The sequence below is a fragment of the Pan paniscus genome, chromosome 15 (assembly GCF_029289425.2).
Source record: "Pan paniscus chromosome 15, NHGRI_mPanPan1-v2.0_pri, whole genome shotgun sequence".
NCBI lineage: Eukaryota > Metazoa > Chordata > Mammalia > Primates > Hominidae > Pan > Pan paniscus.
The window spans coordinates 97,464,657-97,483,558 of NC_073264.2; the positions used below are offsets into that span (position 1 = coordinate 97,464,657).

The 18,902-nt window shown below is 36.0% G+C and overlaps 1 protein-coding gene across 2 annotated transcripts in view; it reads right to left on the reverse strand.

Annotated features, from left to right (window-relative positions):
- The window catches only part of ATG2B (autophagy related 2B), an 82,095-nt gene that overhangs the window by 23,399 nt on the left and 39,794 nt on the right, over nt 1–18,902 (reverse strand). For both annotated transcript variants that reach the window (XM_003832843.5, XM_034938084.3), the window contains exons 17-31: nt 17,804–17,999; nt 17,377–17,519; nt 12,965–13,122; nt 12,414–12,586; nt 11,802–11,952; nt 10,653–10,852; nt 10,423–10,503; nt 8,609–8,715; nt 8,345–8,437; nt 7,368–7,438; nt 6,821–6,897; nt 6,396–6,566; nt 4,732–4,873; nt 2,085–2,287; nt 960–1,186 (exon numbers count right to left, since the gene is read on the reverse strand). In XM_003832843.5, the coding sequence (XP_003832891.3) occupies nt 960–1,186; nt 2,085–2,287; nt 4,732–4,873; nt 6,396–6,566; nt 6,821–6,897; nt 7,368–7,438; nt 8,345–8,437; nt 8,609–8,715; nt 10,423–10,503; nt 10,653–10,852; nt 11,802–11,952; nt 12,414–12,586; nt 12,965–13,122; nt 17,377–17,519; nt 17,804–17,999 (2,193 nt within the window). The remainder of the gene's footprint in view (nt 1–959; nt 1,187–2,084; nt 2,288–4,731; nt 4,874–6,395; nt 6,567–6,820; nt 6,898–7,367; nt 7,439–8,344; nt 8,438–8,608; nt 8,716–10,422; nt 10,504–10,652; nt 10,853–11,801; nt 11,953–12,413; nt 12,587–12,964; nt 13,123–17,376; nt 17,520–17,803; nt 18,000–18,902) is intronic.

Consider the following 18,902-nt stretch of genomic DNA (forward strand, 5'->3'; position numbering starts at 1 on the left):
AACCCTTTTGTTAAAGGAATATTCAAAGAAAGTCAATGAATGACATTAAGGAAAATGATAAGATGAAAGACAAATAGTACAGAGCTATCAGAACGCTGCCACAAATTACTAGAAACCAAAACCGTATCTTCTTTACTCTGTAGACACTGAAACACGCGTTTTATTACTGGCATTAGAGTAATCACCTGCTTGCTAAATACTCAAAACTACAGGAAAAGCTAATTATGATGCTGGGATCCGTATCACAGGATACACTTAGAAATTAGACCTCCTTATAAGCTTCTTGTTACTTTGGAAACCCTTTATAGTCAGAACACAAGTCCTAGGAATCCCAACTAATACACAAAATAATTATAGTAAAGTTGGACGTGTTTTAAAGTCACTTTTAAGTAGAAAAAGCTGCTGAACTATAGTGTCAAATGTTACTGCTCCACGCAGCCTCCATGCCATGCCCCACCTCAATAAGGAAGTCTGCCCCCTACAAGGATTCTGTCCACCTGATTCTCTCCCAGCAACCGGCACACTGCACTTGTCTCACAGGTGCTCAATGACCACAGGCTCTCTGCTCAGTGCCCTGCTGAATGCTGGGGACAGGGCATGCCCGACCCCACCTCCTGACACACTTCCTGCGTTTCACTGCCCTCTGTCACTCACATGACTCACAGGACCTACTCATTTTTGTGAAATAGGTACATGGTAGATACCTGAAAATTTCTGCTGAATGAAAATGATGAGAGTCAACATTTTAGTAAAAATACAAATAATACAAATAAGTTCACAATTGGAAAACTGTGAGAGTGACATTTAAATTACAGTTTTTAATACTACTTTATTAATAATTTTTAAAATGATAAATCCTATTTTTCTTTTTTCTCTCTAAAGGGGAAATGGAAAATTCTATTTTTCTAAGAAAAGAATATATTGGCCTCCCAAATAAACTTATATACAAATTAACTTACATATAACTTTTAGCCGGAGAAGTGGGAGGGACTGTTCCAAAATCCTTTCCTCCATAAAGATGCCAGACAAGAGAGACCTCCTTCACCACATAGCGAATCACAGGAATGGGAAAGTGTAAGGGGGCCTTGCTCGTATCGGTCTTCTTAACGGGCAGACTGAAATAATTGTCTCTTATCACAATTGCATCATCAACCATGATTTTTATAACTGGTTCTTCTTCCTTCTCCTAAAATAAACAAACAGGTAACACATACTCTCTTTTCTAATTAGAAACAACTGATTATGCTGCACATCTCAAGGGGCATTCTTGCTTCTACATTCTTTTTAATAATTCCAGTATATAAAATAAGGTGATGGTTACCGACATTAGTCACCACAAAGATATTCTGCTTTATTAACCATAAAATAAACTCTCTTTGTTCTACGTAAACCACTCCATAAGGATTTTTTATGGTTTACAATTCGGCTTTCACTACTTGTTTGATAATAAAAAAGCACAAATTTAGTGTGTGGGTATTTTTTTTTGTTTAAAGTCAATACTGCAAACCAAAAGTTAACAAATTTCAACATATGGATGATATTACCATGTTTTTAATAATAGGTTTATCCTGAGTTTGATTGTTTGGATTTTTAAAAATTTAACCAGAAGGTTCTCAGAACTTTGTAAACAAATACGGTCACCTACTGGACAATTCCTGGAAAGTTTCCAAATATACATACACACACACCTATATCTATACATACACACAAACACACCCCAACCATCAGCCTTCACACAAACCACATCTTATCTTTCCCGATTCTTGGACTAGCAATTCTGTCCAGCAGATCCTTCTGCCATTTAATTTCACGATCCTTGAATAGTCATCTTACTATATAAAAAATCTGGAGTTCAATAATCTATGTTGGAAATTTTGCAAATAGCATTCTTCTCTGAGTCTTTAGGAGATGTGTCACAGAAATAGTACAGTAACCATTCACAAACTGTCAATAGTATATTAAAAAAAAAAGTAATTCTGAACTATAAAGAATTTACAAAATCAACAGAATTTTCTCCAGGTACCCTTTGGTCAATTCAATTTGTAACACCATTCAAGGCTTCAATAATGTTATTAATTTATTACCTGCATGGCTGCTTTTGGTGCAAAAAGAATGCAAAAGTCATCATTCTCAGTGGGCACACCTGTCATTGCATCACTGATGAAATGGTGAGAGAATGAGGCATAGGTGGGGCCGGGCTCCTGGGATACATTCCCACTCTCGTCAGGAAACAGGAAGAGGTCTGAACAACATGGCTCCTGAATTTGAGATTTTTCATCCAAAACACCTAGATAAAAAGATTACAACATTTTGGCACACTTTGAAATATCAACAACAACAAGCATTTTAACCATGTGTCAGATATATGTTGTGTGCAATATCTCATTTATTTCCTAAAATAAGTCTATGAATCTGAGGCTTAAAGAGAGCTAAGTAACATGCACCAAAACACCTCAGCAAGAGTCAGAAATACATCAAAAACCACTAATAGGCCAGGCATGGTGGCTCACGCCTGTAATCCCAGCACTTTGAAGGCCGAGATGGGTGGATCACCTGAGGTCAGGAGTTACAGACCAGCCTGGCCAACATGATGAAACCCTGTCTCTACTAAAAATACAAAAATCAGCTGGGCATGGTGGCACACACCTGAGTCCCAGCTACCTGGGAGGCCGAGGCAGGAGAATTGTTTGAAGCCGGGAGGTGGAGGTTGCAGTGAGCTGACATCACACCACTGCACTCCAGCCTGTGTGACAGACCAAGAACCCGTCAAAAAAAAAAAAAAAAAAAAAAACTAATAAAAAGACAAATGATAAATTCGAAATGGCAATGTCGTAAAGACAGTTTCCTCCCAGTTAGTTGGTGTTCGGGAAGCTCAGCAGTTGCTGGTTAGTGTTGAGTGGAGTTTTGCTTTACCCAGAATTTCACCTTTGACAATTCTGTCCTATAGGCGGAGCTCTGGAAGAAACTTCTTGGACAATATTACAATGTGAGGGGAAACTGGTTACATTTAGCAGAGCCTAAATGTAGGGGGAGGGAAGGGGAAGGGGAGGGAAGAATAGCTGCTGAGCAAGCATTAGGTGGCAGAGGAGGCAGTGATTCAAGTATGAAAAGAAGACCTCTTCCTGGGGCCTGGGATACCCAAACTGGATACCTAATCTTAGGTAGCTATCGCAAAAGATTACATGTGCACCAAAATCTGCATGTCAACATATATTTTAATATGTTTACATTACATATTAAGAGTCACTCATTCTTTTCCCATTCATTCATTAAAACCAAACACTGTGATGAGGCTGAGAACACTAAGCTGAATCAAGAGACATACTGGCTTTAAGAGACTCACAGATTAGATTTTAGATTCTTCTACAGCAGTACCTCAGAATTACTCATCCTTACAGGTACCCATGGCCTAGTACAGAATCTTGTATATTGAAGCCACCCAGTAAATAATCACTAAATATTCTTTCCCATGTAATTAAGGTAGCTGCATATATATATATACACACACACACACATATAAATATATATAAATACATAAATATATATATACATATATATATATATATTTTTTTTTTTTTTTTTGAGACAGAATCTCGCTCTATTACCCGTGCTGGAGTGCAGTGGCACAATCTTGGCTCACTGCAACCTCCGTCTCCTGGGCTCAGGTGATCCTCCCACCCCACCTAAGCCTCCCAAGTATCTGGGACTATAGGCGCCTGCCAACACATCCCACATCTAGCTTTTTTTTTTTTTTTTTTAATTGGAGAGATGGGGTTTCACCATGTTGCCGAGGCTGGTCTCAAACTCCTGAGTTCAAGTGATCCACCTGCCTCAGCTTCCCAAAGTGCTAGATTACAGGCATGAGCCACTGTGCCCAGCCTAGCTGCTAACATTTATTACAAATAATGTAGTACATAGAACACTAAAAGCCCCAGTTTGCTTCCTTAGTTCTAAATTATCCTAAATTAGCAAGAAAGCAACAGTTAACACTAGACTTTTACAACTCCATGAAATAATTTTTAATTAAGATTTCCCAATATATAGATATAGCTATGACCATTCAATTAGAAGAAAATACTGTTGAAATAGAGGCTTTAAAATGTTTACCTGCTTCCCTTTGGCTTTCAAGGATCTTGAATCACCTGGGTCCCTCTTTGCTTACCCAACTTTATTATCTAATTCTTTTCAATAAGAGAACTTTTGTTTCAGTAAGAACCCGAATGTCATGGCTAAATAACTGAGGCTCATGCATGCCTTTGTCTGTGCTCTGTTGATGTTAATGACCTTGCCAAGATTACCTTCTCCTCCCTCTTTACATACCTAAATCCCAACCACTTTTAAAAAACCAAGCCATCTTACTTTACTAAAGTCTAATAAAATTATCCCAATCCTTTCCAAACAGTAGAGGATATACCACATTTGAAGTATTTTCTTACATCATTTATCAATCAGTCTAAGTACTGGCACCAGTTTTGTGCCCATTTGTTTTACTACGCTACAAGCTACCAGAAAACATAAGCACTGTCTTCTACTCACTCTGCATTCCCGACACCATCCTGGCCAGAGTTACCTATTTACTAGACACTGAGTAGACACAAGCTGAATGATTAGCAGATATCCATAAAAACTCATATGCGTCTTTAATAAGTGACTTATTAAATTTATGAGAACACAAATAATGTAAGCCCCAACATTAACATCAGTGCTCCCTGAGAAGAGTCCTGGTCTTACCATTAGCCTGTGGTTTTACTGACGAGGTGCCTTGTTGCATGTCGATCTCCTCCATAGCATCACTCATCAGATCTCGTAACATTTGTTGATCTGCTTCAGGAAGTACTGGACCACGTGAGGATGATCGACCACTGGAATCTACCTATAGCCAAAAAACCTAATTAAAAATAACTGAAAATGCTCTTAAAAACCAAACTACTTACATTTATTTTATCCCAGAAATACATTACATTGTACAAAAACATCAGAAATAGAACCTACTCATTTTTCTATGCCCAGCAGCTGTTATATTTCAAGTTTTTGGTATTATCACCCTAACAAATACTGGCAAAGAGCAATAAATGTGTCATCACCTCAAAGCAAGCACAGTGAACTGGGATCTTGAAGAGGCAATGCATTTGAAAACAGGGAAGTTGAACAAACTGCAATAAAGCTGGGAAAGAAGGGATAACTAAATAAGTTTGATCTCCTCAACTCTGATGGTTGCAATGACTTTCATCCCTTTGACATTAAGCCCCTGTAGGACGAAGCCTCATTTCTTGGACACCTAACAACAGTAGGGGGCACACACAGCAGGGGAAATATACTAAACGGTGATTCAGAGCTCAGTTCCAGCACCAAATACTTAACCAAATACTTCACCAATGGTTGATGAACTGTAGATTCATTAAACCCAGATCGTGCTTTTTATATGTGAGCATGACTCTAAAATAGCAAGTTCCAAGCTGAAAGGGATAATTTAAAATAAGAAGAATGTTTTTTAAAAGGGAATAAATAGTAGGCGGGGTGTCATATATCACCTTATCGTGAGAATACAGCAGGAACAAGGAGTCACAAACAGAAATGTAACACAAATAAAGTGTAAAATAATCCTGAACAAAAGACAACAAACACGATGCCAGTCAGGCCTTTACTAGAGTACATAACAGAGGCTCTAGAACCTAACGGGACTGAGATTTCTGTTCATAAGAGAGACCACAAAGAATAACAATGAAAAAGAAAAAATGCTAAACAAACTGGACATTCTTCAATTTGGACATAAGAGAAGTTAGAAAGGTGACACTTGGGGCAGAAAAGTGCATTGAACTGGACACCAAAATATCTGGGTTTGTTGCTGTTTCTGCTACTCTTTAGGGCAATCATCTAAATTCTCTGGGTCTTATTAATTTTTAACCTCTCTATCTCACCAGGTCATCATGAAAGGAAAAGGAAGTCATATATGACAAAGTACACTGAAAACTGGATTGTCTTAGAGATTAAAAAATAGGGAAAATATGATGATATAAGTAAGTCTTCTGGTAACAATACTAACACCTGCCATCTATCTTTTCATAGCATTTTTACATACAACTTGCATAGAACAAGCTTTTGCATGATAAATGTTTTCTTTCTTCCCTTGGGACAGATGAAAATAACAAGTCTAGAAAAAAAAAAGTATGATGTTTGCTAGGAAGATTAATGGAAACAAAGAATATCAAAACAGCAGAATGGTTTTCCAAAAAGGCCCATGAAACCACCGTTTCAGACCCCATTATTCTGAAGGTAAAGAACAGATGAATGACTTTCAAAGTTTCTTTTCTACCTTATGACTGTCATGAAGACCTCAATAATGTAAACATGTCACGACATGGCAGGGACTGGAGGAATCACATTGCTGACTGTACCTTAGACCTTCTTTGAAAGGCTCCAGGCTTCATATCTGCCTTGTTAGGTGTCTGCAAGTCACCATAGCTTGCAATATACTGAATGAGATTCATTAACGCAGCACAAGAGTCTGAGCACGTTCTGATATGGACAACATCGCTGGAACAGTGTAACTCAAAGCGGGGCTCAGTCTGGACAAGACACAGAAAAAGGGATGAAAATGTTTTCCAAATGAGACAAAAGTTTCTTTTTTTGCATAGATTTACATTAAATAAGATTCATGATAATCTGTCTCGCTACATAAAAAAAGTATTTAAATAAATCCATTTTTAATATATTTACTCTATTTCTGACCAAAATTAGGTACACGGAAAAATGTTAAACTCAATTTTTTTAATCTCTTAAAAAATAGAACTTAAAATTTTCATTTATTTTAATAACTCACTTGCTCTCCATCAGAATCAGACTTCACTGCAGTTATGGTTAACTCCAAAAGCCCCATATCCATCACACGAACATAATCTAAAATTTTTAAAATTAAGAAAATCTCTTCAGTACAGCTTTCAAAAATGTGTATCCAACCAACACCCAATACAACTAGCATTCCTTTAAAATTCATTGCAGAGAGCACTACAAATAATTATAATGCAATGAAAATAGTTTCATCCCATAGAAGTCCTAAAATTCACTTTATTTTTTGTTAGAAACAAAAATTATCTTAAATAAAAATTTGTAGTATATATAGTAATTTGATGTACTTAACTAGCATTATAAGAACATTACAATTTCAAACTGAAAAACCAGTATCTGAAAAACGAAGCTGTGAATATATACCACATGATCACTATATACTTAAAGACCCTTTAATCTTTAAGGATCTTTAATAAGATTCTTAGTTCACTAGCATTATCCCAGAGTTAAAATGCTTTAAAATTATTTACGCACAAAAATAAAGCAGAATTTATCTACTCCATTTGTTTTTTAACTCTTACCTCTACTCAGATTTATAGTGACAGTATTGCATTTGTCAGATAGATGTAAAGCAGCTTCATCCAAGATTATTCTGAGGCAAGAAAGATAAAACCAACATCTGAAAAACTAAGCTTTGAGTATCATACCCCATAATCACTATATGCTTAATTGCATCATTCTTTCTGGTATGAACATTGTTGAAATCATAAGCAGTTTCTAACTTATAACTGTCATCTAACATTTTTTAAAAACTGTTTATGAATGCTAGGAATATTTAAATGGTGTAAAGAATTAGATTAAATCATCTACTCAAATTAATTCTAAATTTTTGGCAGTTTTTAAAGAGAAGCCCAAATTCACAAGGTTTAAACTATAGTATAAAGATAGAGTGGGCCAGATGTAGTGGCTCACACCTGTAATCCCAGCCGTTTGGGAGGACAAGGCAGGAGGACCACCTGAGGCCAGGAGTTCTCAACTAGCCTGGGCAACACAGCAAGACCCCTTCTCTACAAAAACAAAACCTTTTTTTTTAATCAGCCAGGGATAGTGGCATACGTCTATAGTCCTAGCTACTCAGTAGGGTGAGGGCAAAAGATCACTTGGGCTCAGGAGTTGAAAGCTGTAATAAGCTGTGATCATGCCACTGCATTCCAGCCTGGGCCACACAGAGCAAGACCCTGTCTCTAAAAAATAAAAAAATTAAATAAAAAGTATAAAGTGTATCAGGTAGCATGGGAAGTTTACCATATGTTTTAAAATGCAAACTTTTTAAAGAATCTCCAGAATTAATTTCTTCCCTAAAAATGAAATGCAATAATAAATGGGTAGATGAAACATGTCACCTGAGAAAAATTGGGTAATTTGGGTAAAAGGTTATAACTATTAGTAAAAGAACGTTTAACAAAAAATTGAGACTTTAATAAAATGGTTTAGGTAAATATCAATTGGTATGTTTCGAACAGCTTTGTTTAGTATACAATGAAGTTTACACAGGTACCTGAGAGTAGAGGAAGATTTATCCAATGCAACGCTACTGGAAACACTGAACGTTTCCACGGTAAGAAGAGATCGGATTGGCAAATAAAGGGGTCTAATGCCAAAGAGAAACAAAAGAACATCAGTTTGATATGGCTCCAGAAACTCTATTAAAAACAACAATAACAACAACAATTTGAACCTTAACTCTACTGAATTATGTATTTTTTTCAAAATTTAGTAGCATTTTAAATAAAACTTTATTTTGTTCCATTTGTGAACTTACCTATAATCAAGTGCACAGCTCCAAAGATGAACATGAAAAGTTGTAAATGAAGTTGGAGGATTATATCCCAAAACAGGTTCATCAGCAATATTCAAGAAGTATAAAATCTATAATCACAAAAAATTAAAACGCCCTGCTTTAGAAGAAAAAAAAGGTTTCATATAATATCCTTAATACCAATGTAAACCAGAATATCTCACAGAAAAAATCATTTAATTGGAAAATCATAACGATAAAAGGAAAAAAATCATCATTTTGAAGGAATTAGTTTCAAAAAGTACTTGCATCAGAAAAGAAGGTAATGGATACTGATGGATGTGTTCATTTGTTTGACTACAATAGGCATTTTACTATGCATATCAAGACATGTTATTCACCTTATATATAATAAAAATAAATTTTTAAAAAGTATTTGCAAAATTAGAATTTGAAATGCAGAAGCCTATCCAACAACTCCAATGCTACAGAAATCTTAGAAAATCACACCTTATGAAATTAATAACAATGTATGCATAATATAATTTCATATTTTTTGGCTTGGAACAATTCTCAGAAAAAATAAATTTTGCTAAAGACTGCTTAAAACTATCAATCTGGCTTCCTATATAACTCACTGTGTGCAGGGGCGATTGGTTTTTCATATAAGCCATTGTTGAAGGAAGCTCTTTTTCCTTAATGTATACCTAGCTCAGTCTAAAAACCAGTCCCTCTCACCAACATCTATTCTTTCATATTTCTAATCCAAACAAATAAGGAGGTTCTGCTAAATGTCTCCCTTCCAGCTGGTTATTCACCCTAACCACTTCTCTACTCCTACCAGATAGAAAGTCAAACAGATATCCTCATGTTTCCTAAATGCTTTCATGAGAAAAGAATTTTGAAAACACTCAAGTTTTTAAATAATGTATTATTTTCCCAGCACAATTAAGAAGTTCTCCTTTATAAGAAACATGAGAAGCAATCATAGTGCACTAGTTTTCATTCTCACATAAGGAAAAGCTAACTTCTTACTCAAAGTCTCCTCTGAAAAATAACCAATTGTATTTTATTACCATAAAAAGTTGTTGAACCGGAAATTAATGAGAGAAATCCTGATAAAATGCTTTAAAGCAACATCATATTATTGGCCTAGGGAATTATATGGAAACATTGCACTTAAAGAACTTCTGATTATAAAAGCAATTCAACACACCATTCACTGCTCCTCTACGCCAGACATTCTACAAGTCCTGGGATACAGAGTCCCTTCCCTTCCTTTAATGACACATAAGATAACTCTGTCATTGAGAGGTTTTGAGGACCACACTTTAAGGTAAAAAACCAATTACATTCTGAGGTGATAATACTGTTTTGTTTTGTTTTGTTTTGTTTTGTTTTTTGAGACAGAGCTTCGCTCTTGTCACCAGACTGGAGTGCAGTGGCACGATCTCAGCTCATTGCAACCTCCACCTCCCCGGTTCAAGCGATTCTCCTGCCTCAGCCTCCCGAGTAGCTGGGATTACAGGTGCATTCCACCACGCCCAGCTAATTTTTGTATTTTTAGTAGAGACGGGATTGACCAAGCTGGGCTCGAACTCCTGACCTCAGGTGATCCACCTGCCTTGGCCTCCCAAAGTGCTGGGATTACAGGCATGAGCCACCGTGCCCGGCCAATACTGTTCTATTTCTTAACCTAAAAGGTGGTGACGCAGTAGTATTCACTCAATGATAATTCACTGAGCTGAACATTTATGACTTACAAACTTTTCAGTAAGTGTATTAGATGTCAACACAAATTTTTAAATAAATTAATACATATATAACAGCTCTCTTACCTGCTCATGCCAGCTAAGCCCAGAAGGAAGCATTCTATGCTGGAGAGTGGCTCCTTTCAGTCCTACGGCAATGAGAAATTCCTATACAGAACAAGACAAAGAATGACATTTACCACCTATGTAATCCTATAACTCAAAAGTTTTTCCAAGAAAATAAATATGTTGCCTTTTATGTAATTATTTTTAGCTAGAATCAAATCAACAGTGGCATAAAAGTACAAAACACAAACCTTTGTATTGGACTCTGATTTATCAGACAATATTTTAACTGCAACAGACAGCATATTCAAACTGTCTCCTCCAACTCCATCTGAAGAAGTTTTACTAAGGCCATCTTCTTCAGAGGAATAAATAGTAGGTTCCAACCAGTGTGGGCGGGTTGAGCTGGGAAGTCGTGTTTCTGTCGGGAGAATCACTCCATCCACTATGCCTAGAGATCCACATTGAGGTAAAAATAGTAACAAAATGATTACTTGAAATTAGCTAATCAACTTACATGACTCAAAACAAAAATCCACGTACTTCCACTGAATATAACTTAAGGAGGCATGATGACAAAAACCAGCATGGCATTAATAATCCACTCCTCTTTGCTAATGTTAGTGTGACTGACCGTACACAGCTTAAAGAAACAAAAGATTCTGAAATGCTAGGAAAATTAAATAGAAAACTATCACAAACATCTCATGTCTATGAAACAAGGTAAACTCAGGTAACTGCTCAAAAAATGGTAGGTTCTATATCTGGAACCAAAAGGAAATATTCCTTAAAGAAGAATAAAGAACATATAGTCCCATCGACTGATGAATGGATACATAAGATGTGATCTATCTTTACAGTGGAATATTATTTGGCAATAAAAAGGAATGAAGTACAGATACAACTTGGATGAACCTTGAAAGTGTGTCAAATGAAAGAAGCCAGTCAAAAAGGCCAAATATTGTATGATTCCATTTATAAGAAACTTCTGAATATGCAAATCCATAGAAACAGAGTGTAGGTTAGTGTGTTTACGGGAAGGAGAGAGCGGAAGGGGTGAAAGTTTATCACTAAAGTGTATGAAATTTCTTCATGGGGTAATAAACATGTTTTAAAATTGACTATGGTGATGGTTGCACAACTCTTGTGAAATACTAAAAACCACTGAAAGGTACACTTTAAATGAGTATGGTGTGTGAATTATACCTCAACAAAGCTATTGCAAAAAAAGAACCTGAAGTTGACTTCTAATTTGTAAATATTACTTTGACAGCAGAATGAGAGCCCTCCACAGAAAATAATTTCTAATACCAAAGTTCTGTTCTCAATAGATTTTCTTTGTTAAACAAGAAATTTAAACATGTCTAAAGAGAAGAAACCAAGACACGTGTTTGTCCTACCTTTATGGTACAGACTGAAACTGCTAGAATGAAGGCAAATGTAGTGCTTGTCATCAAAACCTTCATATTTTGTCACACAAAATAATGAACCACTATTGAACTCTAACCAGAATTCACCATGCTTGTTTTCCAACAGATCTCCATTATCTTGCTAGTAAAAAGATCAGAAAAACACAGAAGTTATTACTTAAATGCAGAAAAGTAAGCATGTTCCTTGAGATGCTCTTTGTTGATTCAGCTTAGGAAAATCTCCCATACTGCAGCAAAGCAGTCTAATCCTTGAACTATTCAATATCATGGTATAAAATAAAACTGGATAACTTAAATGCTATGTGGAACCTCTTCTATCAGATGAATCTCTGTACTTTGTTGTCACCCCAGAAGCAGAATTAGCACCTGTTTTCCAAAGGGAGAGCCACACAAAGTTTGATCTGCAACGAAAGCTAAATCCCCAAAGTTGCTATCATCATGGTTTGCCCCAGAACACTGGTCTTCATCAGTCCCTGAAACAACTTCAAAATATCAAATACTTCAATCACTAGATATGTATCCTAGCAGATTTATTTAAAGTAAGATACATTTGAAAAAACACTTCGGATTTGTAAACCTCACCTTCACATCTGTGAACACTGCTATTAATCCATGATTAATATTCAGAAGAACTGAGAGAAAACTCTGAGAGTTCTTGTTCTGAGAGTCTAATTTTTTTTTCCTGCGAGAACGATAGTTGGGATCAACAGTGGAAAAATACTGCAAAGTCTCCTCCTCAGATCCACTTTCCTCATCTATGAGAAATAAACATACAATTACATTCTGATAGCATATTAAAACAGCAACATAAAAATGATCATGAAAATATTTTATATAACCTGCTTAGTTTTACAAAGAATATGGTGTGAACACAGAAATACATACTGTTTTTCTCTTTAGCTTTGAACTTCAAACAATGTGCACACTATCATTCTAAAGAGAACATATTTAAGTGATAATGATATTCTCAATATACAGATAGAAATAAGGAAATATGCTTATAAATTACTAAAAGAAATTGCAAAATATAGTTACAATGAAACAAAGATTTTTAAATCCACAATTCAAAGGTTAGTACTTTGTTAATTGATAAACTAGGCATTTTAAATAAAAACAAATTAAAAATATATTACCATAGTGAACTGCAGATTTAAATGCACTAAAACTATCTTTGTTGAAAGTATTAATGAGCTGACTGGCTACAGAAAGCCCAATGCCATAGGAAATATTCTCGAATGTCTCCACTGGTGAAGGAGCTGTTGGTTCCCACAGTAGCAAGTCATTAAAGATCCTATAAAGACAAAAGTTGAAAAATAAGTACTTAACTCCTAGTTCAACAGAAGGCAAACTTAAAAAAAAATCCTTTTAAAAGATCATATGAACAATAATTTTTTAAACGGCAAAATGGAAATTAGATCCTACAAGAATTTGGAAAAACAACAAAAATAACAACTGCATTCTTTCAATGAAAAAATAACTGATATGGCTATAATGCAGGGCAGTGACAAAAGAATCTGCACAATTAGATACCTAAATAGATACTTGCCTAATTTTACCTGTGTTATATACATCAAATTACAAATTCATATTATATTTCAAAATATACCTTAGAGACAGAAGCTCATGAAAAATAAAAACCCACAAAGAACAGAAAAGGAGGACGGCTCACCTATATGAGAGCACTTTGTAAACTGGAACTGATCCTGCATCATCTCATTGACCCTCCCCTCAGTCCTGTGGGGTGTCCAGGGCAGAATCATTATTCTCACTTTACACCTGAAGAAACTGTCTCATAAAGGTTATGTGACCTTCCCAAAGTCACATGGCTAATTAGTGGAAAAATGGGGATGAAAGTCCAGATTATGTAGATTACATCCAGCTCCCAATTCGGTTCTTTTTTTAAGGCAAGTATTTATCTGTGGGATCAATTCAGTTCTTTCCCTAGAAATACCTGATTTTTCTCTCATCAGCAACAGAAAGCACAGCTTCACTGGGAAGACTTCATGAGATGAAGAATGCATATGGAGCAAAAAATAAGGAGAGAAAAACCCTTATGACTAGTGAGACTAGCCCAATCAATACTGGCAACCAATGGGAAGGCATATGTCATACCTAGGCTGTCACCACATCCTACTTTTTCAAAGAACTACCTGTCACTGCTCAGATGCCCCTGTCCTAGCCTCCTCCCCTCATCCATCCTCGAAGTTTTCAAGAAAACTCAAACTTCACCACGTCTTCCAGTAAACCCATTGTAAGATCTGGACCCACAGCATATGCTTCACACAGACCCACTTAAATCACAGCACCTACAGCACCCTGCTGAATTTTCTCATTTCCCCTTTTTAGACTGCAAGCCGCCCAAGAGAGGGACTTGTGTCGATCATCTCTACATGTGCCTAGCACAGTGGCTGTCACATAACAGGCACGGACAGTTGGTGAGGACAGTGCATGATTCACATGGAAGTGCTGCCAAAACCCAGGCTCATCGTAAAGCCTGGTGTGAATACCGGTCAAGGCGCCGCATGGTGAGGCAGCCCTGCCCCCTTCTGTGAGAAGCCACTGCCAGGACAATTCTTGAGCTTCTGAAGTCCTAGAAGGTGTACACCAGGACTGAGGATTGTGACTCTCAGGAGATTATAATCCACCCACCTATTATGTTCTCCTTATTTATATTTTGGTCTAAACACAGTCTTGATACCATTAGTACTATCGAATATTGGATGGTGCTTGTAGTATCAAGAAATATCAAGAAAGAAAACAATGCTTAAGATACTTAAGGACATATCACCATGACTCTGTGTCTATGAGGCTGAAACAAAATAGATGCTCAGTACATATTTAATGAAAGCAATTAGAATTCTTTTTTATATTCTATTTTAAACAATTCTCGACACAGAAAACATTCTCCTGTACCTAAAACCATACTGCTAAAAACAGCCTGTTGACCAAGGCACTAAAGGAGTAAATCAACATTTTAAATATATAAAGGCAGAGTTGGTTATAACTCCTGCTCAGAAAAAAAAAAATGAAAAATAAAAGGATAGTATTGACATATTAAGTAAAACTTGAATGGGGTATGAGGATTATATGGTAGTATGTATCCAGTTTAGCTTCCTGCTTCTGAGAGCTGAATTACCAGTTAATGTAGAATGTCCTTGTATGTGGGAAATATGCATTCAAGTACTAAACATTGAAGGGACTCAGGTCAGCAACTTACTCTCAGATGGTTAGGGCACAGGGAGTTCTTCATACTGTAAAGCAAATCTTCTCTGAGAATGTTTGAAAATTATTTAAACAGTATTAATTTGAAAATACAAAGCCGGATAAGGGGCAAAGGATGCAAACCCTGAGGAAGTTAGATATGAGATTTATATGATCCCAGAGAGTGAGGGAGCGCTTCAGTATTTATGCAATTCTAGGGGCCTGAGAGACCAAAAAGTGGTTAGTGGAAGGTATTTAATAGAATAGAAACTCTCTTAAGCAATCCATTAAACCAACTATCCAGATTAACAGATACATACTCTAATACACGATTCTAATACATACTCCCTGACTTAAGCAGTCAGCTACCCAATTACCCCCAAGTGCCACAACAACGGAAGCCCCCAATATGCTAACTGCCTGCTGTTGGTGGACATCTCTCTAGTAGAGCTGAGAACTGTTCCTATCAGTGGAGTTATATATTTCATATACTCACCAAAGACCAACTGTGTCTGGCTTCAAATCTGCTTGTATTTGTTACTTTTAAGTATAGTTTAAATAAAAACTGTACTGTTTTAATTAATGCAGACTGGGGTAAAAAAAAATCTTAAAAACCTACAAAGATTCTCCTCTTACATATCTCTGAAAAAATTTTTTTCACTTCACTTTAAAGAAACTGGAACTAAAAACGGTAGACAATGCCTTCTGGGTACACTTTATGCAAAAAAAAGACAAAATGGTCAGATGCCACATGCAGGATTAAAAAAAAGGAAAGGGGGAAAAAAAGACAACATAGAATTCCAATCAGTGGCTCATATTCAAAGAAAAGGCCTTGTCCTGTATTTAGAAATGAAGTGGTAAATAAATATACATTTATAAAGTGAATGTTTAAGGTATGTATTACTGTTCTTGATGCCCTGATTTAATCAAAAGCAATCTGCTCAGTCAATGCAGAATGAGAAAAAAATAGGTCAAGTGTTTTTGATCTCTGGGCTAGGCCTTGAGTCATTTCATTTCCCTCAATCTCAGCCTTGCACATACATCAGCTCTTTGCAGACACCCCTGAACTATGAAATAAAAGGAGGAGCCTAGAGATCAGTTATTTTGAAACTGTAGATCATATATAAACAAACCCCAACATTTAAAAACAATTTGAAACCTCTCTAATGTGAACTGAATATAAATTAGGTGCTATTTATAATGTATATTATAAAACAAATATAAAAATATAAATTTTAAAAGATTATTTTTAAAGTTAAACGGAAGTGATAACATTTTCTTCCTATACCAGAGTGGACTGTTCTCTGAATCTCATTTTCAAGACCACTGAAGTAATGTGAACCCTAGAAGAATCCTGGAACTTAATTTTCTGATTCTAAGAGCAAAAGTCAATAGCACCCAGTGAGAAAACCCAGGGTTTATTACTAACATTTAAGGAATAAATACCGAGTGGTATCTGATACCAAGTAAACCTACAGCAGAAACAACAGTCTGAAGTTTCTGAAGATTAATGGAGACTAGAATAACTTGTCTACATGTAGGAAGCTAGTGATGACAAACACTAAGGACTTCTTTTTCTAGAAACCCACACGACAATCTTTCAGGTATGCTACGGAGAAATCCCTTCAGTGGGTAGGAATTATAACAGACAACCACTAAGTTCTTACGATATGCCATACACTATTCTCAGAACTTTCCAAGTGTTATATCATTTAATCCTCCAAACAACCCTTATAGGTGGGAGCCAGGATCATCTCCATTTTACAGAAGAGGATGCTGAGTCTTACAGAGGCTAGATAAACTGCTCAAGGCCTTCAGAGTCTATGACCTAGAATTCCATTTGTATCAAAATACCTGCCTGGCATAAATATTGAGGGGTATCTAAATATAATAAATTTAAATTTTGTACACGTTCACAGAATTTTGAATTCCAACAAGATATCTTTTTGAATGCTGAAGAAAAGATGCTTCTTGTACAATGACTGGGGTTCTGATTCTATTCCAGCATTGGCTAGCTGTATTAGCATCTCTTAACTCTTCACGTCACTGCACGTAAAGAAAAAAATCGTATTTGATCCGTAACCTGCAGTAAGCTGACAGAGGGCAATCAGCCAACCTCAGGGCTGAGGAAATAAATATCTCACACACCCGGCACCACGCTAGTTAGGCAACTCTGCTATGACAATAGCACATCATAACGGCAATAGTCACCATCAACACCACACAAAGTACAAAGAGATGGCATATAATATTCAGGCAAGGAAAGGAAACGGGGAAGAGGAAAATCAGGGAGGCAATTAGAAAGTCTGATTCCAAAGATTCAACTAAATGTGTATAAACTCACCTATTATAAAGCTTCTCATAAAAGCTCTTATTAGGTAGTGTTACATAAATATTTGGTAACGTAAGTTCCAGCACATAGTGAGAATTGCTGATTGCTTTATCCTGAAATTCTGTCATTTCTACAGGGTCTCCTGGCATCACCATCTAAAACATAATAGTTCAGTGCAGAAAAAAGGCATCCATGTTTAAAATAGTAGTAGCATCTTCTTAGCCTATCCATAGGACTTGGTATGTGAGAAATAAATAAGCATGAAACATTTAACTAGAGAAAATATACACCAAGAAAAAATAGGTATTATTCAATTTTGAAGTTTAAGACCTAGCAAAAACAGTACACAAGGCATTTTTTTAAAAATAAAAAATCAAAAGCATTGCTCTATGACAGAGAATAATAGTATTATTCCTTTGTAGCTTGCTCACACTTTTACCTGTTCATTTTCAAACATTACTCTACGAGAAGAAAAAGGAGATGGGGCTGGTCTTCTTAGATCACAAACATCTTTCAAGGAATGAGCACCTCCTTCCTCTTCCTCCTGGTAGTGACCATCATTCTCCTCTTCTTCTTCAGCTGCAATTCTCTCCAAAATGGAATGCATGGCTGGTGGATTTATTTTCAGTACAATTCTGATAGCAAAGACAATTTTAAATAGACCAAGATCTAAGTGTAAACAGCAAAACTTTAACTTTTGTGCAAATTAATACACACACCACTGGTTAAATCTTAATGATAGAATTAAACTTCTCTACAAAGTCTAATTATGTCTAAGGTAACCCACTTATGAACATGTTGTAAACTTACAAGTGTGGAACTGAAACAAGTAAGTAACAGAAAGACATAAACATTTTATACTTGGGTAACTGAAGGGGGCAAAAAGGTTATTTTTAAATTTCATTAAAAGTCAGCAAACTTTACCTAAGGATTCTAGTTATCATTAAACCAAATCCTCTCACATATAGTCTGTTCTGCTATAATAAAGTACTTGTCTACCTAAGAAACCTCATGTTATATCAACCTCATATTATATCAGTTGTTCAAAGGGAAAAGGGAGAAGCTGATTAGGAAACAGTTTCAAAACTCCAACAACAAAGTTATCTTTTCATCTAGTAATTTCAATAATAAGGGGCTGGTGCTGTTTCTGTTTTATAACCACAAAACCTAAAGATCACTGAGTTAATGCAGCCTATGACTACAAAAACTAATGAGCTTTTTACTCCAGAGTAATCCCTTTCCTAAGCTTCTACAGAACATCTCTAGCACAGACTTTTCATTCTCCTTTGATTACCACATCCACCCATTGTTATAAGGAGGCATGGAACCCTCAAAGAGAATAGCTGTGCTGCAACTGCAACTCTTATTCCCTAGGTAGTGGTGTTATTTGGTTTGTAAATGATCACAGGCTTTTTTCCTAATTGATACATATCCTAATATAAATTGTGCTTCTGAATTATTTAACTGAAGTAGATCTAGTTCTTATGAAACTTGTGCTCTAAACTCATGCTTATTACCAGGTGTGTATGAGCAACATC